This window comes from Hydra vulgaris, chromosome 10 (genome assembly GCF_038396675.1).
Source record: "Hydra vulgaris chromosome 10, alternate assembly HydraT2T_AEP".
Lineage (NCBI taxonomy): Eukaryota > Metazoa > Cnidaria > Hydrozoa > Anthoathecata > Hydridae > Hydra > Hydra vulgaris.
In genome coordinates this window covers 9833971-9861932 of record NC_088929.1, presented here as the reverse complement: position 1 = coordinate 9861932, position 27962 = coordinate 9833971, and the positions used below count along the sequence as shown (strand labels likewise).

Sequence of the window (27962 nt, the reverse complement as noted above, 5' to 3'; positions counted from 1 at the left end):
TTACAGAAAAACAAAACATTAGACTTGTGTTTTAAACTAGATGTTTCTAAGGCTGAAATTATTTTGTAGCTTAAAAATGTGGATAGTGGTTTTTCTCTACGTTCAAATGATGACTTGACCCATATTTTTACATCAATGTTTCTGGACATTGTCATAGCTTCACAATTTCAGAAGGGTCAAAGCAAAACTTCATACAAATTAAATCATGATTTAGCTCCTTATTTTAAATCAGTTTTGTTAGAAATTTTAAAACTGTCAGACATCCATATCTATTGTTTTGATAAGAGTTTAGATGAGGTCACTCAAACTTCTGAAATAGATATTTATATTAGATTCTGGGATGTTAATAGAAATTGTGTAAATGTCCGTTGTTTTTGATCAAGTTTCTTAGATCATACCACACACCAAGACTAATATCAATGGATGATCCAAATGTCTAAAATCTAAAAAATTTCAGTGAATTCAGTACAAGTTTGACTGAAATTATTTTATATTTTCTTATTAACACCGGAACTTGCAGTTTGCATATTGCCCATGACAGTTTGAAAACTGGAGAGACTGTCATAGAATGGAACCTGAAAAAAGTTTTGAATGCAGCCTATTATATTTTACATGATAGTCCTGCAAGGAGAGAAGACTATAATTCTGTTACTGGTTCTTTAGTCTATTCTCTTAAATTCTGCTCAACAAGGTAACTACTTCTACTGTACTAGCTCCATTCAAAGCATAAATTCACATACTTACAAGACAATCAAGTTTTTAAATAACATTTGTTTGCTGGCAATTATAGTAAGACAGACGACATTCGTTGTGAAACAGCTGATTCGTTGACTGATACAAAAGTATTGATAAGAGAACCTATATGACTAGATATGATTTAAAATGTTTCTAAATGGCATTTAGTTTATATTTTAGATAAATTGAAAACAAAAAGGTAATTAACAGGTTAATTGAAGTGCAGAAAAGTTTATTTTCTTTCTGGAATGCTCTATCTAAATCCAAACAACCTAAAAGCTATGAGACATTAAAAAAGGCACTTCTTGATCACTTAACGCTTCCCAAGTTACATTTCTTTGCTTACATTGCAAATATAGTTGAACCTTTTCTGAACAAATACCAGACTGTCGAATTGTTTCATTTTTATACATTGATTTAAAGGAAATAATAATAAAGTTGCTTGAAGTTATTGCAAAACCAGATATCCTTGAAAAATGCAGAAGCTGGAAAATGTTGAAAGATCTAGATCTTTCTTTGACTAATAATCTGTTATCTGAGGAAAAGCTTAACACAGAATAATTTATTCAAGGGCGTTTTATTTCTAAGAGTTTTAGTACATAGCGTCATTGATTTTTTTTGTTTGTTTGCGTAGGAGATTGATTATGTAACAAACAAAAAAGTCAGTGACATCATGTACTAAAACTCTTCGGAATAAAAGGCGTTTGAATAAATTATCAAGTCTAGATTGCAGCATTTATTATGCTGACTTTTAGGCCTACAATAAAACAGAGAAGGCGAGCTTTGACTAAAATTAAAAAAATTAGTTTTTCTTGGTATTTATTCTTTTGTTTTAATCAAAAAAGTTTAGCCTAAACACTTTTTGTATCACTTTGGAAATATCATTAGTGCTGGAATTTAAGTGCTTTTTTAATACTGATGCTGGAAAAAGATATGGATTTCAGGACCAAAATCTTGGAAAAACATATTTAAATTAAGTAATATATGTTGGAATTTTTTTTGTATTTTGAGTGGACATCCTGCAAGGGGCGAATTAAGTGATCGCGAATTGAAAATTCCGTAAAAGTTTCTGGTCTTCAAATTTTATTTTTCTTGAAAACCATTTTTTCGCGTTTTTTTTGGACCATTCATAAAAGTTTTACAAATTTTAAGACCAGAATTTTTTACGGAATTTTCAATTCGCGATCACTTAATTCGCCCCTTGCCCTGTATACATAAATATTTTTGTTTTTCTGAAAAATATTCGGGCTCTTTTGGAAAATCTCAAACATTCTTTATTTCAATTTCAGGCTACAATTGTGAGGAACCAAAAAGACACTGCACACACCAAAGCTGAGAGAAACATTTTAGAAGCAATTAAAGTAGAGCAAAAAATACATTAAACATTTTGTTAATAATTATTGTAATTTTAAACATAATTATTCTAGTTAGTATAATAATAATTATAAATTCTTTCAAATCTGTAATTAGAAATGTTAGAAAAAAATATTTATATAATTTTGTTTAGTTTCCATTTATTGTGGATTTGTTGTATGCTTTCCAAACTGGTGGAAAGTTGTATTTGATTTTAGAATATTTAATGGGTATGTATATGTATGTATGTATGTATGTATGTATGTATGTATGTATGTATGTATGTATGTATGTATGTATGTATGTATGTATGTATGTATGTATGTATGTATGTATAGACTAAATAATAATTTTTGTGTTTATATAAATGGCAACATAACACTTTAATTTAGCAACTGCTATTCTGTAAAATGTTATTTCATTTCAAATCAACACTGTAAAATAATTTATTACCTTAGGCGGAGAGTTATTTATGCATCTTGATCGAGAAGGTGTTTTTTTAGAAGATACTGCTAGGTAAAAAAATTTATGTAAATAAACACAAATAGTAAGATAATAAAAAAATAAGCACAGTCAAATAAATAAACCCAATAAAAGCTGAAATTTTTTATTTTTTATTTTTAGGTAAAATAAACCTAAATGAACCCAATTGTATTTTTTCAATGTATTTTTTTTAATTTAATGTTTGCATGGTCTTAAGCTTACTCTGATTAAAACTTAACTTAAAATTAAAAATTAACTTACGAATCAAATTTTAATCGTTTAATAGATTAACTGTGAAATTATAATTTTTGTTGAAGTTCAATTGATTAAAATATCTTAGTGGAGTAAACTTGTAACTTTTTGTTTTAAATAGATAAGAAATCTACTTAAAAGTTGTACTTAGTTGGTTTTAAGTTTGCAATAAAATGAAAAATAATTTAAACAAAGTTTCTTGAGATAATGAAGTGTTGTGCAATGCTTCCAAATATTTTTATTAAATAAGCTAATTAAATAAAAAAATACTTTTTAAAAACTAAATGCTGTTTATGACAAAATAGCTAATTAGTTTTTAAAATTTGTAACTTATTACAAATATAGTTAAAACAAGTAGTTTTTAGTTTCTCAGAAGAAGAAAATTGGTTTTTAGTTTTAGATTAATTTATATATATAGTATTATTACTTACTAGGCACTTACTATAGTGCTTTTGCTCTTCAATATAACTTTGTTTTTTCTAAAGGCGAGTTTCCACTCATCCATTTTTCAATGGGAAAGGGAAAGGAAAAAATAATCACGTGAGCATGCGTAATAAAAGTTTTTATTTGTCCGAAGGAAAACTGCGCATTCTTTTTCCGTTTCCTTTCCCGTTCCCGTAGAAAAACGGATGAGTGGAAACTCACCTTAATGTCTTATCACTCTTAACTTTTCTTTACTTCGCTTTAACTTTACAGTTCAGTTTAATCTTTTAATGCAATGTTTGCACTTTTTTAAATTTATATAAATTTAAAATGTAAACTACCTTATTTTAATTAAACAATTTCATCTTTTAAAAGAAATTAATTTTAGTCCAACTCAAAACATAAAATAATTGATTGATCAACTTTTTATTAAATAAAATGGTAATAAATGTAAATAAAATAATTCTTTTGGGTTATAAAAGTATTTGGTTTCTTTGGTTTCAAATGCAGGAAAGTTGTAGTGTAAAACAAAGTAATATCAAACCTATAAATGTCACCTATAGTTATCCATTAGTATAACTATATTAAAGTGCTTTATATATATCGTCCTCTCCGTATTATCTTGTTTTATGTTATCAAATATTTTATAATGTTTAATATCAAATTTTATTTATAGCCAGTTATAGCTGATTTAAAAGTATGTCTTTTTGTGTGATTAATGTCTTCTGGTTTTGATTCCAATTGTCCTGGTCATTAATTTGCGTTGTTAATCATCCCTCTGTGCAAAAATTATCCATTACAGTCAGCAGCAAATTAAACTTTTGCCTGGATCCAATACATTTTTAATTTACGGTCCTCTAACCTAAAGAGCAAAATTGCACTCAAGTCTAAAAGACATTAAAAAAAAGCAAAAGAAAAAATGTTTTACACAATATACAGAGTTTTTACAGCAAAAAAATTATTGAATATTGAAGATACACATAACATTTTTTATAATCATTATCTATTAAAAAAAGTTATGCAATGCATGTAACTAAATTAATAACTAAAGCTAACAGTCCTTTTAAAATGTTACTGTTAAATATTTTACAGGATGTTCATGTATTGCCACAAAGGGTAGCCATAAACTTTCTATCTATTTCTGGCATTTTTTGCATCATTTTGTGTAAGTCTTTTTTCTTTTCAGCTGAAATTAATAGTCCAACCATTTTTTACTTAAATGATAACAAAGGTCTAACTGTAACAGGATTTGTTGCGTGATTTTAAGCACAAGCAGATATAAGTGAACTGATCTGAATGTTTTCTTTTAAAAGAGATGGACATAGATTGATGTGCACATAATAAATTTGCTTAATTTTAGTTACTTTTGCTTAATTTTAGTACTTTATGAAAGTTGTAAAATTTTGGGGCAGGCTGGATATTTTAAAAATTCATTTATCTAAAGGATGGTATACAGTTTAACCGGCCTCATAGTTATTAACATACGCAATGGAACCAGTGGATTAAATAGCTTCTTTTTCTTTAAATTGTGGTCTATACTACTATGCAACTCCTTGAATACAGGCATGTCCACTTTCTATAAACTTTTGAGTGATGTACACAACTTCAGCATGGTTCTTTAAAAAGTGCATTAATATTGCTCTACTCATGATGTTTTTGTTCTGTGGAAACACTAATCTGGCTACAGAACCAGGTTTTTTATCTGAGGATGTAACTCCAAGATGGATTCTATAATTGTCATTACCAGGTCCACCAGACTGACCTTCTGACCAGACACAACAGTAAACTGATTGGTCTATGAAGAGATGTGCTGTCATGTCATAAGCAGAGAGCTTTCTCATAAAAAATTTTCAGAGTTTTTTGTCTTTAGGAGAGTTAAAACTTTTTGTAAATCAAAGGAAAGAACAGAACATCTTGACTCTATCTTTGTTTTGCTCTTTGCGAGCATCTTCTTTAAGGTCAATATGTTTGAAATGCTGCGATTGCTCTTTATTATTGAATGTATTTTCAGAGGTTGTAATATTGTATATTTCACATTTTTAATATCTATCTGTGATGGAAAAAAATGTTAAGTTCTGTTAAAAAAGTATGAGTGTTTAAGTATTTTTTTCTAATTTCAAATTCCTGGGTACACTTCTTATATGCTCTCTTATTCCTTCTCTGAAAATCAGGAATCTTTTTTTTAACATGTTTGCCTCGTTTCCTAGCAGCTAGTGTATTGGCTGATATTTGGAAATTATTGTAGAAGTAGCAGGTTCCATGCTGGTTTATGTCAAGTGTGCTTTAAAAAAAAAAATATACAAACCCAGATTGCAGTTCCATCATTAAAAAAGTAATAAGAAAAGTATTATAATTGCCTTAAGTCAACAACCTTTGTCCTTTTTTTTTTTTTTCAAATTACGTTTCATATTTTCACAACAAACATAAGATTTCTGCTCCTCAGACAGGCTCCAAAAATAGGTAAACAATAATGCCCTTTGACCTTCTGAGAAAAAAATGTGTTGCATTTGAGTGCAGTCTTTAATGAGAAAAATGTGTTGCATTTGAATGCAATCCTTTATATTTTTCAATTGTTTTTTTTTTTTAATTGTTGTTTTTTTTTCTACTTTTGTACTCTTCGCCAGCTTGTTTTTTCTTTTTTTTTATGTTACATTTCCATGTCTCTGGGTTTTTAGTTCCCTTTTCCCCCTTTTCTCTGGATAAAAATGAAACATTACATTAAAAAATTGTACACAAAGAAGTATTATCACAAGTTATGTTACCTTGAATCACTAATTACTGTGTCATTATGAGAATAGGTCAACTTGACAATAGACAGTTCTCCTGTCATTAAAACTTAAGCATCGCATACTTCAGAATACTGGAATGAGCATTCAAAGAATCACAATATTCAGAATCATTGCTAGAAAAATAGTTAAACTGATTTCATATGAAGGTTGTTAGGCCAAGGATTATAGATTTTTATACCATAAAATAATTTAAAATAATCGATGATTTAAGTTAAAGATATATTAACTTAGTTATTCTAGATAGAATGGCATGATACCTAGAAATCTACAGCCTCATTAAAAATTTGTAGTTTATTTGTTAAAAATACCTTAATTATGTTTGATAAATAAACTGTATAAAGTAAAAGAAAAGACCGCGTCTTTTATTAAATTTATTTGATTAAGAAAGTTGTTCATCTAAAATTTATTTATTGACATCTTGTTTCTAAATTTCAAAATCTAAATTTCAGTGTTTTTCATGAGTTCATCATTGATTCATTTCATCATTGTTAACATATTTTTATCCAACTACTAAACTAGAAAATTGTCAAATTTTGCAGCTATAAAAAAAATCAAATCTTTATCCACTTACCACTCAAGATCTGGTAATTTAATCATTGTATTTCCATTATAATCATAATCCACAAAAAGACATTCGCGAGAGGCTATTTTTTATCAACAAGGAATAAGTCATGTGACTTAAAAGCTTAATGGTTACTTCGAGTTAGAACAGTATAACATTAAAAGGTTTTTTAAAATTAAACATGATTAAACTGATTAAATGTACTATCTTGTAGTTAAAACAATGACAAATCTAAACATTTTTGAGGAAGTCGATAATATAGAATTAAGTATATAAGTGGAAATAGAACAATTTGCTTATCTCTCTATCATAAAACAAGGCTTTTGCAAAAATGGATAATTTTCCAAAAGAAATAGGGGATGTCAAATAATTTTCCAAAAAAAAAGATGATGTTTAATAAATTTCAAAAAAAAAAAGGTGGGTGTTTAATTATTTTCAAAAAAAATTTTCCCACCAACATTTTTTTTCTTAAAATACTAATTTGTATTGATGTAAAATTATTATTATGTATAGATGTTAAATTATTAATATGTATAGACGTATATATTTAAGATGTTGTGTATAGTAGTTTATTATCTTACTTTTTGTTTTTAGTTTTTATTTGGCTGAAATCACTCTTGCGCTTGAACATCTTCATAGTGAAGGAATTATTTATAGGTTTCCAATACATACATATATATATATATATATATATATATATATATATATATATATATATATATATATATATATATATATATATATATATATATATAATTTATTTACTTCAATATTAACATTTTAAGTTTAAAAAAGTACTGGTAATATACTTTCGGTACATAAGTTAGGTTTTAAATATGGTATGTATAATTAGGGCTGGAAAAATCTAAATCAATACTTTAGTGATATTGTCTGTTTTTTTTGCGCATGTTTCTGTTTTTTAGTAGCATCTGAAGTTAGTGAACAAAACATCTCTTTTATGTTTTAGTTTAGTGTGATTTTTTCCAATATCAAATATTTAAAAATTTAAAAAAAAATCATTAATAGTGAATAAAATTAAAACATTATTTACACTGCACTAGATTTTAATTTCACTTTTTATCTGAAAAACTGGTACACATAAATATTCCTGGTACACATAAATATTCAAATACATAAATATTACCAAAAGTTAAAATTCATAAAATTTAAAGGCTGTTAAAATAAATTAAACCCCTTATATAAAAAATCATTTTAAAATTCTGGGAATAAATTATATTTACAAGTAAATGCAAAACAATTTTGTGGTGACAAACTTTATTTTGTTATCTTATTATTTATTATAAATTTTTCTTTAAGAGACTTAAAACCTGAAAATATACTACTTGATATGAAAGGTCATATCAAACTCACTGATTTTGGATTATGTAAAGAATCAATATATGATGCAGACATGACTCATACATTTTGTGGAACTATTGAATATATGTAAGTCAAATTTTTAAATGTTTCGTTTATTTATTTTTTTTTTTTAATTAGTTTGAAGTCACTTTGAAATGTGATGCTCCATGGTAAAATTATGCTTAGTTCATTGTTGATTAATTTATCAAATAGTTTCAAATTGTTTTTAAAGTTAATAACTATTTTATCAATTGTAATTTTTGATAAAACATTTGTAAACAAGCTTTAATGTTTACTGATTAGCATAATTTTTCTTAAATGTTATTGTTTTAGAGAGCTTTGAAGTAACTTGTTCTAAATATGAATATAAAGTTCTTGAATTAATTCAGAAATAAGTTTAAGTTTCTTAGATTGTTTCTGCAAAGTTAATTAACTTGGCAATTAATATTGACTTTTTTTAAATATTGACTTTTTTTTAATATTGAGTGTACAAACATTGATTTATTTAAGTGAGTGTACAAACATTATTTGAACATTATATTTAAACATTATTATTATATACACAAATTGAGTGTACAAACATTATTTAAGTGAGTGTACAAACATTGATTTATTTAAGTGCGCGTACAAATATTGATTTATTTAAGTGAGTGTACAAACATTGATTTATTTATAAGTGAGGCAGATTGTACCTGCATTGACTGTGAGTTTTGATTTCAGCATTCTATTATTTTTTTACTTAAAGAAGTAGTGATTTAATGGTATTGATGTGACAGTAGTTTAGTGATGTAGCAGTTGTAGTGTAGCAGTTGTAGTGTAGCAGTAGTGTTGTAGTAGTAGTGGTATAGCAATAGTGGTGTAGTATACTACACCACTACTAGTGGTGTAGCTGTAGTGACGTAGCTATAGTGGTGTAGTTGTAGTGATGTAGTGGTAGCGAAATAGCAATAATGGTAGCAGTGTAGTGGTAGAGCTTTTTTTTTGGTGAAAAAGACTAAAGTTTTATTTTTTTATTCTTCATTTTAAAAATTAAAGTTGGTAGAATAAATTTCTAGTGTGCCAACCTCAATACACAGTTGTAAATAAATCTTTTAAACCAAACAACAGCCTACTGTACACCAAGTATTGTTGTAACTTTATGACATACCCAAAATGAATTTAAAACATTGCAAAAATTACTTATAATACCATAGACAATTTAAAATTGAATTCATAATATTTGTTTTTAGGGCACCTGAAATTCTCACACGCCACGGTCATGGGAAAGCTGTTGACTGGTGGAGTTTAGGAACACTTTTATATGACATGTTAACTGGAGCAGTAAGTTTAATTTTTTTAACTAAAAAGGTTTGCTTTCTTTGAAAAAACCTTTCTTTGAAAATAAACCTCATCAGTTAAATAATTCTCTTTGGGTTATTTTTTTTTTAGTTTAATGATTGTTTTTTCAAGTAGTAACTTTTTATTCTTAACACCATTTAATTCAATCATCTATTTATTATAGCCTCCATTTAGTTCAGATAATAGGAAAAGAACAATAGACAAAGTAAGTTTGATCTGAATTATATAATTTGCAAATTAATTTACAACTATTAATAAGCACATTTAAATGAATTTGTATACAGTGTTACTAGGGACTTAGCAATCTTTGATCTTTATATCCAAATAAGGCTCTTTCTATTGCAGCACTGTACAATGTTCAAAAAGTATTACTGTAGTAAATCTAAAAAAAAAAGGTTTTGCATTAACGTTGAATTTATTATTTAGATATTAATGTTAATTTATTATTTAGATATTAAAAGGCAAACTAGTTCTACCTCCATATTTAACAACTGAATCTAGAGATTTACTTAGAAAGGTTATATTATATATTAAAGAAATATAATTATATATGTGTGTGTGTGTGTTTATATATATATATATATATATATATATATATATATATATATATATATATATATATATATATATATATATATATATATATATATATATAGTTCTTATGTATTTTTATTATTACTATTATTTTGATTACCAATTTTTTTTTATTTTATCCATTTTTTGTCAATGCATTAAAAAAAATTGTTTTATTCTCTATATTGTAATGCAATACTAAACCCTTTTTATTTGCAAATGTATGTTTTAAAATGTTCTTTATGATAAACACTCCAGAAAAATACATATATGTTCTTCTAAAACAAAGGTTTAGCTATAAAATCACTGATAATCTGATAATCATACAAAATTATAAAAAAGCCTTCAAATTTTAAAAAACTTTTATTAAAAAATTATATCTGATGATATAGGTGAAATCAACCAATTAAAATACATAATTTCTATAAAGAGCTTACACACTTTAGTGCATAATAAAATGAATTGCAATAAAAAGTTAGCTAAAAATTAGCATTTTAGTTGAAATCTTTATCAAACTTTTGATTGTGGGCATTTGTTCTCTAAAAAGATATAATAGGTTGAAACGTAATAATAAATTGCTGTCATGATTGTTTATACTAATGTAAACAATATTTAATTTAAAAAAATTCATTTATTATATAAAATGCAATAAATAGAAAATTTCTATTCAGCTGTTAAAACGTCATCCTCAAAGTCGACTGGGAGGAGGGGCTGATGATGCAATACCTTTAAAAGTATGCTTTATATTTTTTTAAATTTCTTATAAAAATAATTTGTGGTATTTAAATTTGTGCCATATTACTTTTTTATAAGCTTAGATTAATATAATATAAGTTTTTATTATTGTTTTTTTAGGAACATCCATTTTTTAGACATATTAATTGGGCAGACCTTTATGCAAGAAAAGTTGAACCACCTTTTAAACCATCCGTGGTAATTTTGAAAATTAAATAATTTTTTTTATTTCAGAAAGTGGTAATAAAGTTTTTTCAATATGATGGACTTCAAATATTTTTTAGACAAGTGAAGAAGATGTCAGTCAATTCGATCAACGTTTTACCAAAGAAACTCCAGTTGATTCACCGTGCGACAATTTGCTTAGTGAAAGTGTTGACAGAATATTTCAAGTAAAAAAATATGAAAAAATAATAATAATAAGTTGAATTTCTCAAAATAAAATATAAAAATGTTGAATTCATAATTAGGGATTTACATATGTTGCACCTTCTGTACTCGAGTCGTTACAACGAAAAGATTCTAATAGTTATTCAAGGTCATATAGGTTGGTTTAAAAAATTTTTATTTGTAAATTTTAATTTTGTTTTTGTTTATTGTTACTTCAAGGTTTATTTTTTACAGGGCAGCACGAAGAATTAGAGAACATTCAAATCCTCAAAGGTAAATAAAATGATAGTTAATACCTTCTAAAATTTTGTTTTACTACCTTTATGTAACTAATTAGAGAATAAAAAAAAGTAAAAAGTAATTTGGGCTATAGGGCTTATTACATAAGTGACCTTCAGCCCAGGCTAATATTCAGCCTGCTTACCTGGACTGAAATTTCGCTCTGCCTGGTTATTCTAATTCTTGCAAATTAAATTTTACAATTATATGATGGGCGGTTTGAATTTCCCCCCAAGATAAATATCCTAGCCAGTGTTATGAATCCGAACTAGGATTTTCAGCCTTGGCAGATTTCATTTATTGTAAAATTAAAAATGGCTGCAGTGAAATTTATTAGCAAAACAAATAAAAAAGAATGCACAGAAGTTTGATTCCATTGCGATAAAAATGACAAAATTTCAAACCTAATACAGAGTTTGTCAAATTTTAAATCTCAAATGGAATATAATAACAAGGATTTTAATGCTGACAAACCAAACCAGTATGAAAGTATTAGAAAAGCTTTAGCTAACATTTGCTTCCACCAGCTGAGTTGGTTTGGGCCTGTTAGTCAAAATGAAAATGTGTTATCCGAACAAAACAAAATTGATATATCTTTAAAAGAGGTTATACCAGAATATCTGTTAAAAATTATTTTTTTACTAAAAAAAAGGAGCACAAAAATGAAAGTGAAATTTGTTCCAAAATTTGACAATAAGCAACAACACATGCAGAGACTATTAAGTGCATCACAAATAGATCAAATTTTTGTAAATGAAGCTAAAGAAGATGCTCAATTTTAAAAGAGATATTGCAGAAGCCATAAGACATTCAAAAGAAGCATTCTCAGAATCAATGGAGCACTTGTCAGAATCTATTTTACAGGTTGCCCAAAATTTTTTCAAGATCAATGGAATTATTAATGCAAGAAATGAATAAAAATTTAGCTGTATCATAAGAGTAGTACTCAATACGCTAGCTTTGTTTCTTGTAATTGATACACTCTAGCTTGTTTTAGTTATTTTTTAAATATTTTTACTTTCTAGTAAACATTGTTTTTCTAGTAAACAATGTTTTACTTTCTAGTAAACATTGGTCTACAATTTTTTTTTAAAACTTGAGCAAAAAAAAAAACTTTTGTAAAATTTAGATTTAATTGTTATTAGTAACAGTTACCTAAAAATAGTCTTTCCATCGATAAGTTTTTGTGTTTTTAGTTCCTCAATAATTTTTCTTTTATATACTTTGTAATCGCTTTCCATATATATTTACCATCAGGGTTATTAGCTAAATATTATTATTCGGTAATATATTATTAGGTAAATTTGGTCTCTCCAATGCATCATTGCAATGTCTTTTAATTCGTTGCTCTAGCTCTTCTCCATTTAAGTCATAGGTTTTATTTTTATTTATTTGCAAAATTTATAAAGAACAATGTTTACATTCGACATCAATAAAGTATCCTTTAATATCACATACTGCTTGTACATTTAATGAAAAGTATTGCTTATAACGAAAATAGTCTTGAGTATTTTTAATAAGATATTTTAGTTGGACATGAGTCCCATAAATGCATCCAAAGGCTTGTATCATACCAAACTTTACTTCAAACTGAGAAACTAACTTTATCATATCCTCCTTATTTTTAGGTAGATGTAAATATTTAGACCCAACAATATTGTTAATGGCATTGCACACAACTTTTACAGTTTTTGAAACAGTACATTGATGAATGCCAAAAATATTTGCTGTCATCCAAAAAGGACCAGTGTCTTTAAAGTAATATATTGCTAGTTTTTTGTGTGTAGTTAAAAAATAATAATTTGGACTTAAGACTTACAACAGTATCTATAATAAAAGCAAGCTCAAAAAAACACTCTTGTCATTTCGAAGTTTCCTTTAGGGAATTAGTATTTTAGGGACTTATGGGCCTATCATAATTTACCACTATCAATCAGTCTTTGTTGCAAGTTGTTTTTTTGTGTGCATAGATATGCAGCAAGTGCTAAATTTTGTTTTTTTTCTAATAATTTTTATGCAATTACTAAACCATTGAATTGCAATATAAGTGCTGTGAGTAGACTGCACTGTCGAATTGATTGCACTAATTGTAAATTATTTATATTAATAGACATGTTGCAGTAACTTTTTCATCCCGGCCAGGTTGAAATTTAAAACAAGAAATTGAAGCCAGGATGAAAATAGCTATGTAGTAAGAAGATTTTTTCAACTAGGCATTGGGCTGAAATTTAAACCCAGGCTGTTTTCACTCATGTAATCAGCCCCTAAGTTTGGTTAATATGGCGTGTGAGGTAATATCTCCCAGTAATACTCCAATAATTTTTGCTGAGTTGGTTTTGCAACATGTGTATAAACATTGTTATAGAGACAGTAAATTTTTTGTTACTCTGGACAATTATTAGATAATTTTTTTAAAGACATTTCTATTTGACCACAACAGACTTCTGAAGTGACATCTGTTATGGTAAGAAGTGATTCCTGATATGAAATATTGGGAATTTCTTCCTACCAATACAACTATGTATGTTCCCCCACACTAAAATCATTATCTTTTTTGGATTAAGTTTAGATTTTAGAGTCGGTTTTAGCTTTTGATTAGTGCTGTGTCATTGATTATTTTTGGTGTGAAATAAATAACCAACTTCTCACTATCTGTAATTACATTGTCAAGCCAACTTATACTATGCTTTTCGGATAGATGATTTTAATGATTCAGAGTCAAATCATGAGAAACTTTAACACCTTGTTTTGAGTAATAACCAAACTTATTCAGATGAAATAAAATAATGCTAGCAGTTCTGTTTGCTGTCGGTTGCTCTAAATAGGCCCTTTTAGTCGGTGAAAATCCAACTCCATGAGGTCTCTAGATCCTCTGAGGCTATCTTCCAACTTGTAGCTGTTTTCATCGTAGTAATTGAACTAATTTGGTGTAATATAGAGCCCTAATCTATTACATCACTAATATTTCAAGCAGTTAGCTTTCCTCTAGCAGTATGGTCTGTTTGGCATTCATACAGCAGACAATGCTTAATATGCTTTTTGGATTTTTTCATTTTTTTAATCATTTAAAAGTGTTAAATATAAACTAGTGTGAAAATAATTTTTTATTTACACATAACCAATTAATTGCAAATTGTTTAAACTATAAATTACCACATCATTTATATAATTCACTTGTAACCTGTCAACTGGCCTTTGCAGCTGTTAACCATTTTTTGACTTTTGGTTGCCTATTGGGGGTCTATTGGCTGCTTTCTGCACAATACTGTCTTTTTAGAACTATCCTCTGCATGATGCAGAGGATAGTTCTTTTTTCAAGCATTTTTCAAAATTTTTTCTCCTTAAATCATGTTTTTCATTTAAACAAATCAAAAAAAATAATTATCAAGTTTTTAAATTGTTTTTAAATTATTTACATTTCATTTCAGTTAATTATTTGGTATCAATTTAAATTTTTACAATTTTTAATAACAAATGTTATAAGTTATTATCGTTATTGGTTATTTTGTTATAATATTTTAATTTGTTATTATTATTATTATTATTACTGTTATTATTATTGTTATTATTATTATTATTATTATTATTGATTTAACTCATATAATAACAGTTGTGTTAATTAATTTATTAATGTTATTGCTTTTATTTCTATAAATTTAATTTTTGACAGCAACTTTTAAAAGGAAGTATTTTTTATAACTTGTTCTCGTGGAGGACTTGGAAGAAATAACTTGTTTTCTTCCTTCTCCCACTTTTTTAATCAACTAGACATATTTGTCATACAAATGGTAATCTATGTATTTAATACATTGCACCAATTGTTGTGCATTTCTTACATTAGATAACAGTTACAAAAGCCTTGGTTGGACTGTTAAATATTAATCTTTTAAAGTTAGTTTTAGTTTAACATCTTTTATAATCATTTTAATTTATATAAAAAAAAAGAGCCTTATTTACTAAAATATTTTTCAAAATCTTTACTTTTTTTTAATCTTTTTTTAAATAATTTTTTAATAAAAATATTTTTTTAATAAAAAAGCAAGATTAAATATGTTTTCTATGAAAACAATTTGATGCATCATGATGTTTTTTAAATTAAAAATTTGAGTTTAAAATTAATTTGGTTTTTTTAAAGTTTTATCCTATTTAATTTTTTTTTTAGTTTTTCTTAAATTTTGCTTTAGGAAATTTTTAACTTTTTGACCAATAGTTGTTTTTTTTATTCAGAGTTCTTATCTCTACTATATTTTATGTATTTTTGTTTATTAACTTTTTATTTTGTTTAATAAATCATATAATGGTTCCTTATATATTTTCACCAAATAAAGTAACAACTGCTTGTTTTTTTATATATTAATTTTCTACCTGAGAATCAAGTTGTTTTAACTCGCAGTTTTACAATACTAATGTATATAATAATATTTATATAATTATGTATAATTTGTAAAACTCAAAAATGGAGTTAAGTTGGCTCTCAGGCGCATAATTGTTTCTGCAAATTAAATCATTTAAGTACAAATTTCTTTATGTAATACTCAGTTAATTAGTTAAACGACAGCTCTTTCATGTTTTGTTGTTGTCTGATTTGCATTTGTTCAGATTTAAAACTAACAGCTTGTAAGCTTGTTCAGATTTAAAACTAACAGCTTGTAAATTGTTCTATTTATTGATTTGATTTTTTAAAATATCTTTAGTGTTGTTTCTAGTAGTTTATTTCTAAAAATGTTATTTTGATTGTTTTAAAAATCATTAAATCGTTAATGAAAACCATCTTTTGAGTTTTGACATCAAATTTATGGATCAATTTTTTACTTGCTTGTTTGGATTTTCTTTGAAACCTTATATGAAAATGGTAGTTTGAAATAGAGAATAACGCCAATTAAATACATTATTTTTAAATAAATATTTCTTGAACATTAAAATAAAAGCTCGAAAATTCAAATAAAATTGGAGGAGGGGGGAGGTAAATTTTAGGCTCTTCTATTACAATAACTACTGGAGGAGTTCCCATATCTGCATATTTGTTGTAGTTGAAAATTGTTTAAAATTGTTGCTTTATTTTTGTGGTGTTGTTATTTTTCATAAAATACATAAAATTCAAAAAAAAGTTATAATAATATGCATAAAATACGCAATAATTATTCTTTCTTAATTGGAAAAGGTATTGTTTTCTTCATCCTTCTTTCTACAGTAAGGTATTTTCCTTATTGTAAGATGAAGCAAACATTTGGGCTTCTAACTAATTTGACCTATTATACGACTGTCTGATTCTTACTGAAGACGACTATTTTTTCTACTAAATTTTTCAACCAGGGATAAATCTATCAAATTAAATCTTTAATATAACTTTAGTTTAAGTAATTTATTTTTCCCTTATAGTCCAACCAAGGTTAAGCGTACTGGTGAAACACATATTGGCTTTAACATACCTACACGTAATTCAACAGTTGATATTGTTACTCAAGAGTGTTGTCAGAGGCCTTCTAACAGTTCAGCTTGGAAAAATGAATTTTTTTTAAACAAGAACTCGGGACATTCCATTCAAGAAAACAGTTCTGATTACTCATGCATGTCTTCATCATCAATACATCCGACATATTCAAATACTTTATGTCATATTTCACCTCCACAGCCCCATGGACAAGACTCAAGCAGTAATCTTCAAAATGGAGGGTATAAAAATGTACACTATGGCGGGACAAATAGTTACCAAATTCTTAACTATGCGAGTTTTATGCATTCAGATTCCGCAAATATTCCTAGTAATATAAGTTATCAAACTTATTCGACAAATAATGGAGCTGTTAACCAAGGTTTTAATTTAAATTGTAACTATTTTGGGCTGGCGAGCTCTGTTGCTCCTAATTTAGAAGAAGACTTGGAAAACGAATTAGAGCCTTTTGAAATCTTGTCCCACTATGACGCTAATATTTCTCAAGAGTTAACATCAAGATTCAGAATGCCTCTTGTTTAAAGTGATGTTTAAAGGTCATATTACAGAACTCTTCAATTATTTTTATTAAAATTGAAAGCATTAAAAGCTCGGTTTTACAATACCTGAGTTTTTTAATTTATTTTTTTCTTTAGAATCTTGGTATACTCTTTAGCTTATTTTATACATATATGTATATATGTATATATATATATATATATATATATATATATATATATATATATATATATATATATATATATATATATATATATATATATATATATATATATACATATATATATATATATATATATATATATATATATATACATATATATATATATATATATATACATATATATATATATATATATATATATATATATATATATATATATATATATATGCACACACAGTGCTCGAAAGCGGTAAAGACTTGTTAAAAATTATAGACTCGCTTTCCACCTTTGCTTATCTTTTTTAACATAACAATGGTTTAAAGGGATGGTATTTTGAAACATTTTGAAACGGAAAACCCTCTTGTTAATTTGTCTTACCCCACATCGAGCACTTTATAAAAACATCGTGCTTTTCTATGCAATTTTTAAAGATACTTTATTTCAGTTTTTATTCATTTTATTTAAGTTTTCTTGGATTTTTTTTTTAATAAAATTTTGAAATCTGGTTTAAATTTTAAACAAAATTTTTCTGTTTTTCTTCATTGTAACTATTTTGCTTTTTTTCACTTTTTTACTGTTTCGTAAACATCTAAGCGTTCACGTGCAAATAAGATTTTCGATTTTTAAACAGGTTCAAAATATATTTTTTTTTTCTATTTATAAAATAATTTTTAATAAAAAGAAGAGGTTTATTTATTTATTAAAAGTTAATTTAAAAATTTTGGAAAATCGAATAGTTTTTTAAAAATTGAGGTCACATTAGATTTTCGTGTGTGATGATATATATATATATATATATTTATATATATATATATATATATATATATATATATATATATATATATATATATATATATATATATAACGCTTCAATTTTATACAAATTAAAAGAATAATATATGCTGTTATTTATGCGAGTAGTTTAATTTTTCTGCTTGTTTTTGTAGATGAATTGTAAACATATTTTAAGATCATTGTTATAAACAGGATTTTCCTTTTTAAATTATAGGCCTAGTTTTTATATTTAAGTTATTAGATTTTTCACGCTTAGATGTATTTATTGTAGAAGTTTTAATGAAAATACAAAAATGAAGTTCAATTATTTCTTTTATTAAACAATGTATAATTTCTTTTATTAAACAATGTAGAAACTTAACTCTCTCTCTCTAGATATATATATATGTGTATGTGTGTATATACATATATATATACATATATATATATATATATATATATATATATATATATATATATATATATATATATATATATATATATATATATATATATATATACATATATATATATATATATATATATATATATATATATATATATATATATATATATGTATATATATATATATATATTTACATTATTGCATATATTAGAAAATAGTTTTCAACTTTAGTTTTCATTTCGCGCTTTTTTTTTTTCTGAAGCCTTGGCTATTATTTAGAGATCATTTGTTACATATACCGAAGGATTAGTTCTACAGTAATTTATCTTGTATTTTAGTGTGAATTGGAATCAAAGTTAGTAGGACGATCGATTTTTGATATATAAAATTCGTTGTCGAACTATTTGAAGAATTATAAACTCACCCAAAAACATTCTTATATCGGACAATGCTAAAATTCGGATGTAGTTTAACAATTTGTATTTTAATAACTAACAACAAAGTAGTCCATAGAGTAAGTATTTTTTAAATATTGTTGTTTTCATTGCTTTAAATTTTCATCTCAACCAATTCTTTTTTTGATAAAAAAATATTTTTATCGAGTTGGTTATTCACGCCGTTGTTTAATTGTTTGGTAATCCACTTTAGTATAACTAAATTAAAAGTGTGTTCTGGAATTGTTAACTTTTTTAACTCAGAGATATTTTATAAAAGGTCGGACTTTTTTGTAAAGCGTTGGACAGTTTTTCTAAATTCTGAACATTGTTATAGGTGTCAAAATATTTGTATACTAAGATTAATATTTTGCCAAGCAGAAGGAAAATGCTTTCTATCGTTGACAACGAGATGGAGATTTAAAAGCAATTACGATATTGGAAATATTTCTGGATTACAATCTTAAACAAAATAAAATTATCTTCAAACAAGAACGGGCTTTATAATTTGAAAATATTATTATCAAGTCTAGTTACATAGGTCAAGTTGTTAGTGCTAGATTAAAGTTTTATAATTAGATGACAAATTAACATGTTGGCGAAATAGAGATTTTGTACCCATTACTTATTGAGATTGACCATTTGTTGATCAACATCTGACACAAAACCAAAGATTAGGTCTTAGTAAGAAACACGACCTTGAAACTGGCATACAAGCTTTATACGACTTGTGAGCTTCAAGTGGCTACATTGATACATTTAATACAACGTGCGGCTCTATTACACATTTCTTTAACTAAACAACTGCTAATTCGTAGTGTAGCATTAAAAAACTGCATTACAGTATTTTGATTTAATAAAAGAAACATATTATGGTTCATAAATTAAAAAGTCTATATATATATGTAGGGTAGGCTCAAGTCGTACTCCTTAATAAAAGAGCAATATAAAGCTTAAAATTTTTCAAATAAAAACTTTATTATTTAAAACTTGTAATGTTCTTGCTGTTATTGTTATATTTTATATTTGGGATACCTAATTATATTTGTATTGTTTTCCTAAATGGTCTTTACTTCTTATTTTTTGAAATAATTGGTTTACCATTATTATTGTATTGTTAAACGGTTCTCCGTGGCAGGATCTTACAATCCCTTTTAAGTTGCCGTGTTTTTATATATTATGTACAGTGGCATTACCAAAAATATTGTTATCCAACAAATACAACAGGGTTATGACCTTTTTTTTAATCCCATGCTCTTGTGCTGTAGTTTGATGAACTTTTACCTAAAAAGCACGAAACGAACTATTATTTGCATATCTTTTGAAAAAAGTTCACCCTCATTAAAAAATCGATTTTGACATAAGTACTATTATGTATTCAAATGTATTTAGAACGTCATAGTCATGTAATGCAATAAATATTCAATCCAACAATGACTCAGACCGTTGACCTTGCTCTTGGTTGTTGCATAGAAGGAATAGAAGGTGCAATTTGTCTTTATTTTTGCACGACGAATACATTTCCTTCATTGCTTTGATTGCGCGCTCTGCGCATTGATTACTTCTGGAGATCTGTAGTATGGATGGCTCTCGCTTCCAGTGATTTTTCTAAGAGCTTAAAGCCTTTTTGCATGGATTCAGTACTTCAGCCAAGTTATTAAAGTCGTTTTCGTTGTACAGTTGGTCTGTAAACCAATGGTCTGCCCAGCCATACGATATAAATCGATATACTCTCTGCAGAACTGTCCTTGTTAAAGGAATTAAAATAATGGCCAGGATCACTAGTATAGCTCTGGAATCCACCTGGCATTGCTGATGTTGGGTAATTTCTGAAACCTGATCAATGGAAATGTCCCTTTTCATCAAAATATCGGAACACTCGAGTGAGATGAAATAAAAATTTCATATCATCTCTCCAGCCTGATGTTTCGAGAATTACTTCTATTCCGTTATCAAACTGTTTTCAGTTGTTCGAACTCCTTCAACAGTTGAGATACAAATGGATATTCGATGTTCGGCGATTGTGTTGTACTTCAAAGTTCTTCATCCATCACCAAACGGAGGATTCTATCTAATACATGGTGTTGACAACTGATAAACTGGAGTTTGTTGATGAGTTTCTCTGTGAACATTCGTTGCAATATTACAACATTCTTTATTCCAGTGCTAACGCTGGCGGCGGTATCTGCAACAATCATCTGTATTGAATTCCAAAGGTAAAATTCATCGAGGACTTTAGAAATTCTTTGAGCAATAGTTTTTCCCTTCCATCTACCAAGCCCAGGACATCCAATTCGATTTCTCTTCTTTCATTTTTAAGGACGTGCTTTCCGTTGACGTGCTTTCCATCAAAGTGTAAGGGCCAACTTTCCATTTGCAACTTTTTAATTATTTCTTTTTTCAGCTTGATTGCCTCTTTGATTGTTGACTTGTAAATAGCTGAGTGACATGGAGTTGGGATGTCAATGCCTTCACGAGCCAATTGCTTGTATATGTTAGCAGCATTGTTTGTTGATACTCTTGTGTAGGTCACCAAGTTGACTGCAATTTTGCTTTTATGATGTTTTCTACTTGGTTTAGGAATAGTCTCATCTTCTTCATCGTTATCGTTTTCATATTCACTCTCGTCAGCCTGTCAGAATCACTAAAACCAGGATAGTAAGGTGATGAGTTGGATGAGCTGTTAGAAAGTTTTTGTCTTTTAGAGGGATGAATCGTTTCTTTAATGGCCGCTTGGCCTGTAGAACATCCCACTGTTCCTTTGCTTTCCACTTGGAAATGGTACAATCATTTGTCCTTGGAAGATAACCCTGCTCCATCCACTTTCGTAATATCAAAAATTTAATCAAGGGGTTCGTAGCTTCCCCGCTTGACACATTCATCATAACATTTCAGTATTTTATCAAGCTTTGCTCGTATAACTTGATCAGATACATGAGGAAAATTCAGTTTATTCTTCCACAAATTGGTGACTTCTTTAGAAATTTCCAATATTCACTCCCAAGGAAATGGTAGCATCCGATAATTTGCTTTTGGAGAGGCATTCATTTTCTTCTAGTGAATATTCTTCCAAAGGGACCATTCATCTTTTTATGAGTCTTCAAATTTTAATTCATTATTGGTCCAGACATCCTTGTTCTTCTGAATGCTACTATCGCTAGGCTTGCACGTCGCCATGTGTTGCTTCTGTAGTAACTATAAAATTAGATAAGTAGCTATACATACACAGTCTAAATTGTTCTAGAATATTCTTAATTGTTCAGAATGTTCTAAATTGTTCTAGAATATTCTAAATTGTTCTAGAATATTCTAAATTGTTCTAGAATATTCTAAATTGTTCTAGAATATTCTAAATTGTTCTAGAATGTTCTAAATTGTTCCAGAATGTTCTAAAGTCGCCTAAAATATTCTGGAATTTTCCAAAGTGTTCTAAAGTTCTAAACACTTCTAAAATTGACAAGTTTTAAATGATTTTCAGGAAAGCCACATGTATTAGTAGTAGCAGTAACAAGATTAAATAAATGACGATTCGTAATTTTAATTGCGGGGCGTAATTCTTAATTTTAATTGCGGTAATTTTTTTACAACCAAGAGAAATTGAACATGTTTTCAATGTTTTCTAACAAAAGTTCATCGATTTTTGATAGGGTTTCTCATTTCCCGTAAATTTAGCATCCCGGGATTCCCGGTGTGTAACTTATTTATCCCAGGATTTCCCGGCATAATTTTTAATACAACAACAAGCGGTTTGATTTGTCACTTAATCGAAAACAAATTTTTCATATAAATAGACCCGCGGCAGAAAAAGCTCTTTCTGATTCAATTGATGTCGGCTTGATGGTCATTAATGTGGAGTATATTCTTTCTAAACTTTCGCTACGCTTTCCAGTTGCCTCAAAAAGTTTGATTTCTTTTGTCAGGTTTTTTAAATTGCTAACGTCTTCTATAGCTGCTTTTTCTACTTGTTTGACATTACAATTAGTCGCGTCCAATTTTTGTTCAAGTGTCAAAATATTTTGAATAATAAATTTGGAGCAACAGATTGAGGTATTGACGAGTCAGAAACCATGCTTTTTTTTTATCACGACCTACTTCAACTATTTCATTATTTAATGAACTAGTCCTAGCAATCTCTATGTACAACAAGATATAAGTTTTTTTTGCTGCTTTTAATGCATGTTTGATGGTAAGAGTAGTTTGGAGTTGATATTTGATTCCTGATTATAACTAATTGGGTTGTTTAAAAATTTTATTAGTCCAATTAAATTGGCATTTTTGCATTCTTCAATTCTCTGCTGCACAGATTGAAGCAGTTTATTAGCTATCAAATTTTATTTTCTCCGCCAAATCGTATAAGATGAATATCATTTCTCCTACTGCGTCAAGTAGAGTAGCATTACTTCTACCAAGTCTTTCTATTCTAACTTTTATCGGTTGCCGAGAAATTGTTATGTCGTTCATAATTGCATATTCATCTTCGGAGATATTCATAACTTCTTTTAAATCAATTATTGCTTTTAGTATACATGTTTTTAGTTTAAGGAATCTTTCTAGCATTGCAACAAGTCTTTTTTACTTTGTTTTGACATCTAATATCAGTTTCAGTACTTTATGAAACCTAGATTTTATGCAGATTTGTAAAACGTCATTTTTAAAGGGTGATTTGCGGAACATTTGTACCACTTTTTGAAACATCTGAATTGTTAAGGCTGTATTTACGCTATTTTGTAAATCATCAATAAACGTAACGCCTGTTGAGCTGTATGACTCATAATTACAGTCAAATACATGATCAAACTAATCGTAAAATGCAATTCAAATTCATTACGGATGCTCCGTCAGTGACACTAGCTATGATGTGCTTTTTAATTGATAGATTGAAATCTGAAAGTTTATTTTCAACCAGATCAACAATTTCTTCTGCAGGAAGTGATCCAGCTATTAGAGTCAATCCCAGGTTCCAAAACTTTGTTAATAAGTGTAAATTTACGTTTAAATAACGTCGATTTTTTAAAGACTTATTCATCTAACTATAGAGAAAATTGCAACTCGCTAGATATTTCTTTTGTTATCTCTAAACCCACAGTTTTTTAAATCATATTTCCTCGATAGTCTGCTGTTTAACAAACAATGTGATTTTCTTTTGCACAATTCTAATTTCCGAACCAGTATCTTCATGTAGACGCTTCATATTTAAATCCAAATCGTTTTTTAAATGAGGAAGGAGCCCACTTATCCGAAATCCTTTGCACATTATCTTTACATTGCACTTTTTGAAAATTGCAGACTCGCCAGATTTTTCTTTATAAAAGTACTGCCATGCTTTTGATCCACTTACAATTGACGTGGTATAACTAAATTGAATTGTGAAACAACTAAAGATAAAGTTACAAATATTTCTTACGTATATACAGTATCGGACAAAACGAGTGCAACCAAATAATGCTAATTTAGTTTCTTTATATAAAAGTGCTACATTTTTTCAATTTAGAGAAATAACTATGTAACTGTTTAGAGACAAAGTTCTTCAAGTTTTATTCATCACAAAGTTCATTATTTGTACACGAAAATTAATAAATTAATCAAAAGTATTAAAAAATTTGAGTTGATTTCCTTCTGGACAAAACAAGTGCAACTCGACAAAATGTTGACCAAGCTGTATTTTGCTATCAATATTTCGTGGCGAATCCTTTGTTGTCAATTACAGCCTTTCATCTTCTAGGCATAGATTCGATCAGGTGATCAATGAAACTTTGTGGAATCGCTGCCCAGGCCTTTTGGATTTGTTCAAACAGTTAATCCTTATTACAAACATCTTTACGATTAATTCTGCGGTTGACGATCCCACAGGTTCTCGATAGGGTTGAGATCCGGAGATTAAGGCGGCCAATCCATCACCGATAGGTGGTTGTCTTGAAACCACTGCTTGACTACTTTTGCAGTGTGTTTCGGATCGTTGTCTTGCTGAAAAACCCATTTTATTGGCATATTCCATTCAGCATGAGGTAACATAATATCTTTCAGGATATTTTTATACATGAAACGGTCCATTATTCCATCGTTTCGATGTATTGGACATAGACCGTTAGCAGAAAAACACCCCCAGACCATTACATTGCCTCCACCATGCTTCACGATCTTATGGCAGTAACGTAAATTGAGGCGTTTTCCGGCCGGTCGACGTACATGGCAAATGCCATCGCACCCAATGATGTTGAACTTCGATTCATCACTGAACAGGACAGTTCGCCATTTCTGCACGTTCCAGTCAATATGAGATGTAGCAAACAGGAGTCTTTTCTTCTGGTTTTTTAGTGAAATCAGCGGTTTCTTTGCAGGGCGTCGAGAAAACAATCCGGCTTCAACAGCACGTCGTCTGATTGTTTGGTCCGATACAGGCAGCTCTAATTGCTTTTGTATCTCGACTGATGATATCCAGGGGTCCTTCTTGACGGATCTGACAATCATAGAATCCTCTCTAGAAGTGGTGGAACGCGGTCTTCCACCTTTGTTATCTGCTGCCAACTTCCCCTTAGAACGATATTTGGAACATAGTCTTGATACGGTCCATTTTTTCACGCGATATTTATCACAAATACTTTTTTGTGACATTCCACTTACGTAATCGCCAATAATTTTCTTTCTTAGTTCCAATCCAAGACTGTCGGGAGCCATTTTTGCACTTGAAGTCATAAAAATAATAAAGATAAATAATCACGCTTTTCAAGGCTTACCGTGTTACATTTACCATGTGATGATACAATAATGCTCTGTGGAACACAACGTCTTGGTTGGATGTGGACTGTATTGATGTAATGAAACACTTGTTGTATTTCACTTCTTGTATTGATGTTCTTCGATAAAACACTTTGATAAAACTCACTTCGATAAACTGTCTTGATAATACTGACTGATTGACTTCCATATACTGATTGAATTATATGTCGATTTACATGTCTCATATATTGTAAAATGAACCTGTGTGAACCTGTTCTGGAAGATTCTAGATGCTTCTTTACGATGCTTCTGGAAGCTTCTGGATGCGTGTGGATCCTTCTGAATGCTTCTGGATATTACTGGATGCTTCCAGATACTTCTTCTGGAAACTTCTGGAAACTTCTGGATACTTCCTTTAATTATTAAAAAACTTCCGTGACGTTGACACGGACCAGACTTAAGAAAATGAAACAAACCAAAAAATTGCACTTGTTTTGTCCGCTGCAAAATGGCACTTGTCAACGAAATTCTGCCTGTGTGCTGTCACCTGTCAGCTGATTGCTCATGTCATGGCATGCTATGACTCCAGACTCCTGAACTGTTTGCTGTGGTAGTATAGTTCGTTTCGTTTTTAAGACATGTAAAATTAGGAACACTTTTTAGCATTGTTCGATGTTGGTTGCAAATGTTTTGTCCAATACTGTATATATTTTTTTTTTGTTGATAAAAGATCTTACAATTGAGGTCATTTACAAATAGTTAAAAACTAATCTTAAGTAAATACCATGAAGTAGCATTAATAATACAAATAATAATGATAATAATAATGATAATAATAAATTTTAAGAGTAATAAGAAAATTATATGATAATAAATCAATATCAATTTTAAAACAACAATTGAATATAATGCACAGACAGGAAAGTTACAAACAGTTATGTACTGACAAAACGTAACAACCTATCATGTAACTAAAACAATTACTGCAAAAAAAAGTAACAATGATTTAATAAATATAATAATCTTAATATAAATAATCATATAAATAAAAGTAATATAAATATTTAATTAAAAAATAACAATAAATAAACATACAAAATTTTTTTAATAATACTCACAAATAAAAACGTGTCACCCACACACACACAAACATTTAGTCACGAAAAGTATAGAGTTATTGTAATAAATGTCAATATTAAAATAAAAAAGTAAATCATATCAAGCAAACACATATAGTCTTTCAAAAATAATAAAATTTAAAAAATATTCTTTTTCCTTCCTTAAAAACGGAGTAATTTTTGTATATATTTAATTCTTTTAAATTACTTTCCATTTTCGAATGTTTTTTTCCTTTTAACTTTAGTTTTTCGTCATTCCTTTTTCTTATCTCATTTTTTTCTTTTGTTAATTTGTTTGATTTGGTTTTTAATTTTTTTTAGTGTTTGCTTTTTTATTTCTTTCTTTTTCTTTTCTTTATTCTCTTTATTTTTATTTTATCTATTTTTCTTTATCTTTCTTTTTTTTTTTAATTTATTAATAAAATTCGTTATAAAAAGCATCCGCCATTCCGGAAATATCTGTCGTAAGTTTGTAGTACCACATTTTCCCAATTATAATTTACGAATCTCGTCTGGGTAAAAATCAAGATACTTTACAAATTAAATTAAAAGTAAGGATAACCTAACAGTGAGCGAAATTAACACCATTTTGTTTCAACAAAACAATTTTAAAAATTCTATTGAATTTATGTTTACGGTTACAAAATTATTTTAAAGTAGCGTCTGTTTTTGACTGACGTTTTTGGATACTGAAGTACTACTCAAGCGCTGAGTTGGCAGTGGATTAGAACTTGTATCGCATAACAGTCCAAATTTTAAATAACCAACTGAGCTATAAACAAATATATATATATATATATATATATATATATATATATATATATATATATATATATATATATATATATATATATATATATATATATATATACAGTGCTCGAAGTGGGAAAAAAAGGTAGCGGGATGGTTTTTAATATTTTCTAATCACCATCCCACCTATCCTAAAATTATAGATTTCGTATTTTGTGTAGATTAAATAAAGGAATTATAAATCCCTAGGTATCCCTATAGTAAAAAACCTATATTAAAAAAACAACTTGAGGTCCGTTATATTCTTAAGAGACTGTCACCGTAAAATATTGAGTTGAGTTTCACATCAAACGTCATTAAGCAATCAAAAAACAATGG

General features: G+C 27.9%; 1 protein-coding gene across 3 annotated transcripts in view; it reads left to right on the top strand.

Moving 5' to 3' along the window:
* Positions 1-19095, top strand: part of LOC100209609 (ribosomal protein S6 kinase beta-1) — a 56746-nt gene extending 37651 nt beyond the window's left edge. For 2 of the 3 annotated variants that reach the window (XM_065807223.1, XM_065807224.1), the window contains 14 exons: positions 2025-2096; positions 2243-2318; positions 2547-2604; positions 7192-7254; positions 7915-8043; positions 9186-9276; positions 9458-9499; positions 9746-9811; positions 10539-10601; positions 10723-10800; positions 10887-10994; positions 11073-11149; positions 11227-11265; positions 18904-19095. In XM_065807223.1, the coding sequence (XP_065663295.1) occupies positions 2025-2096; positions 2243-2318; positions 2547-2604; positions 7192-7254; positions 7915-8043; positions 9186-9276; positions 9458-9499; positions 9746-9811; positions 10539-10601; positions 10723-10800; positions 10887-10994; positions 11073-11149; positions 11227-11265; positions 18904-18925 (984 nt within the window). In that variant the 3' untranslated portion in view covers positions 18926-19095. Of the gene's footprint in view, positions 1-2024; positions 2097-2242; positions 2319-2546; positions 2605-7191; positions 7255-7914; positions 8044-9185; positions 9277-9457; positions 9500-9745; positions 9812-10538; positions 10602-10722; positions 10801-10886; positions 10995-11072; positions 11150-11226; positions 11266-16650; positions 17380-18903 lie in introns of those variants that run through there. The other variant, XM_065807222.1, reaches the window with a different exon arrangement.
* Positions 19096-27962: the final 8867 nt, after the last annotated feature.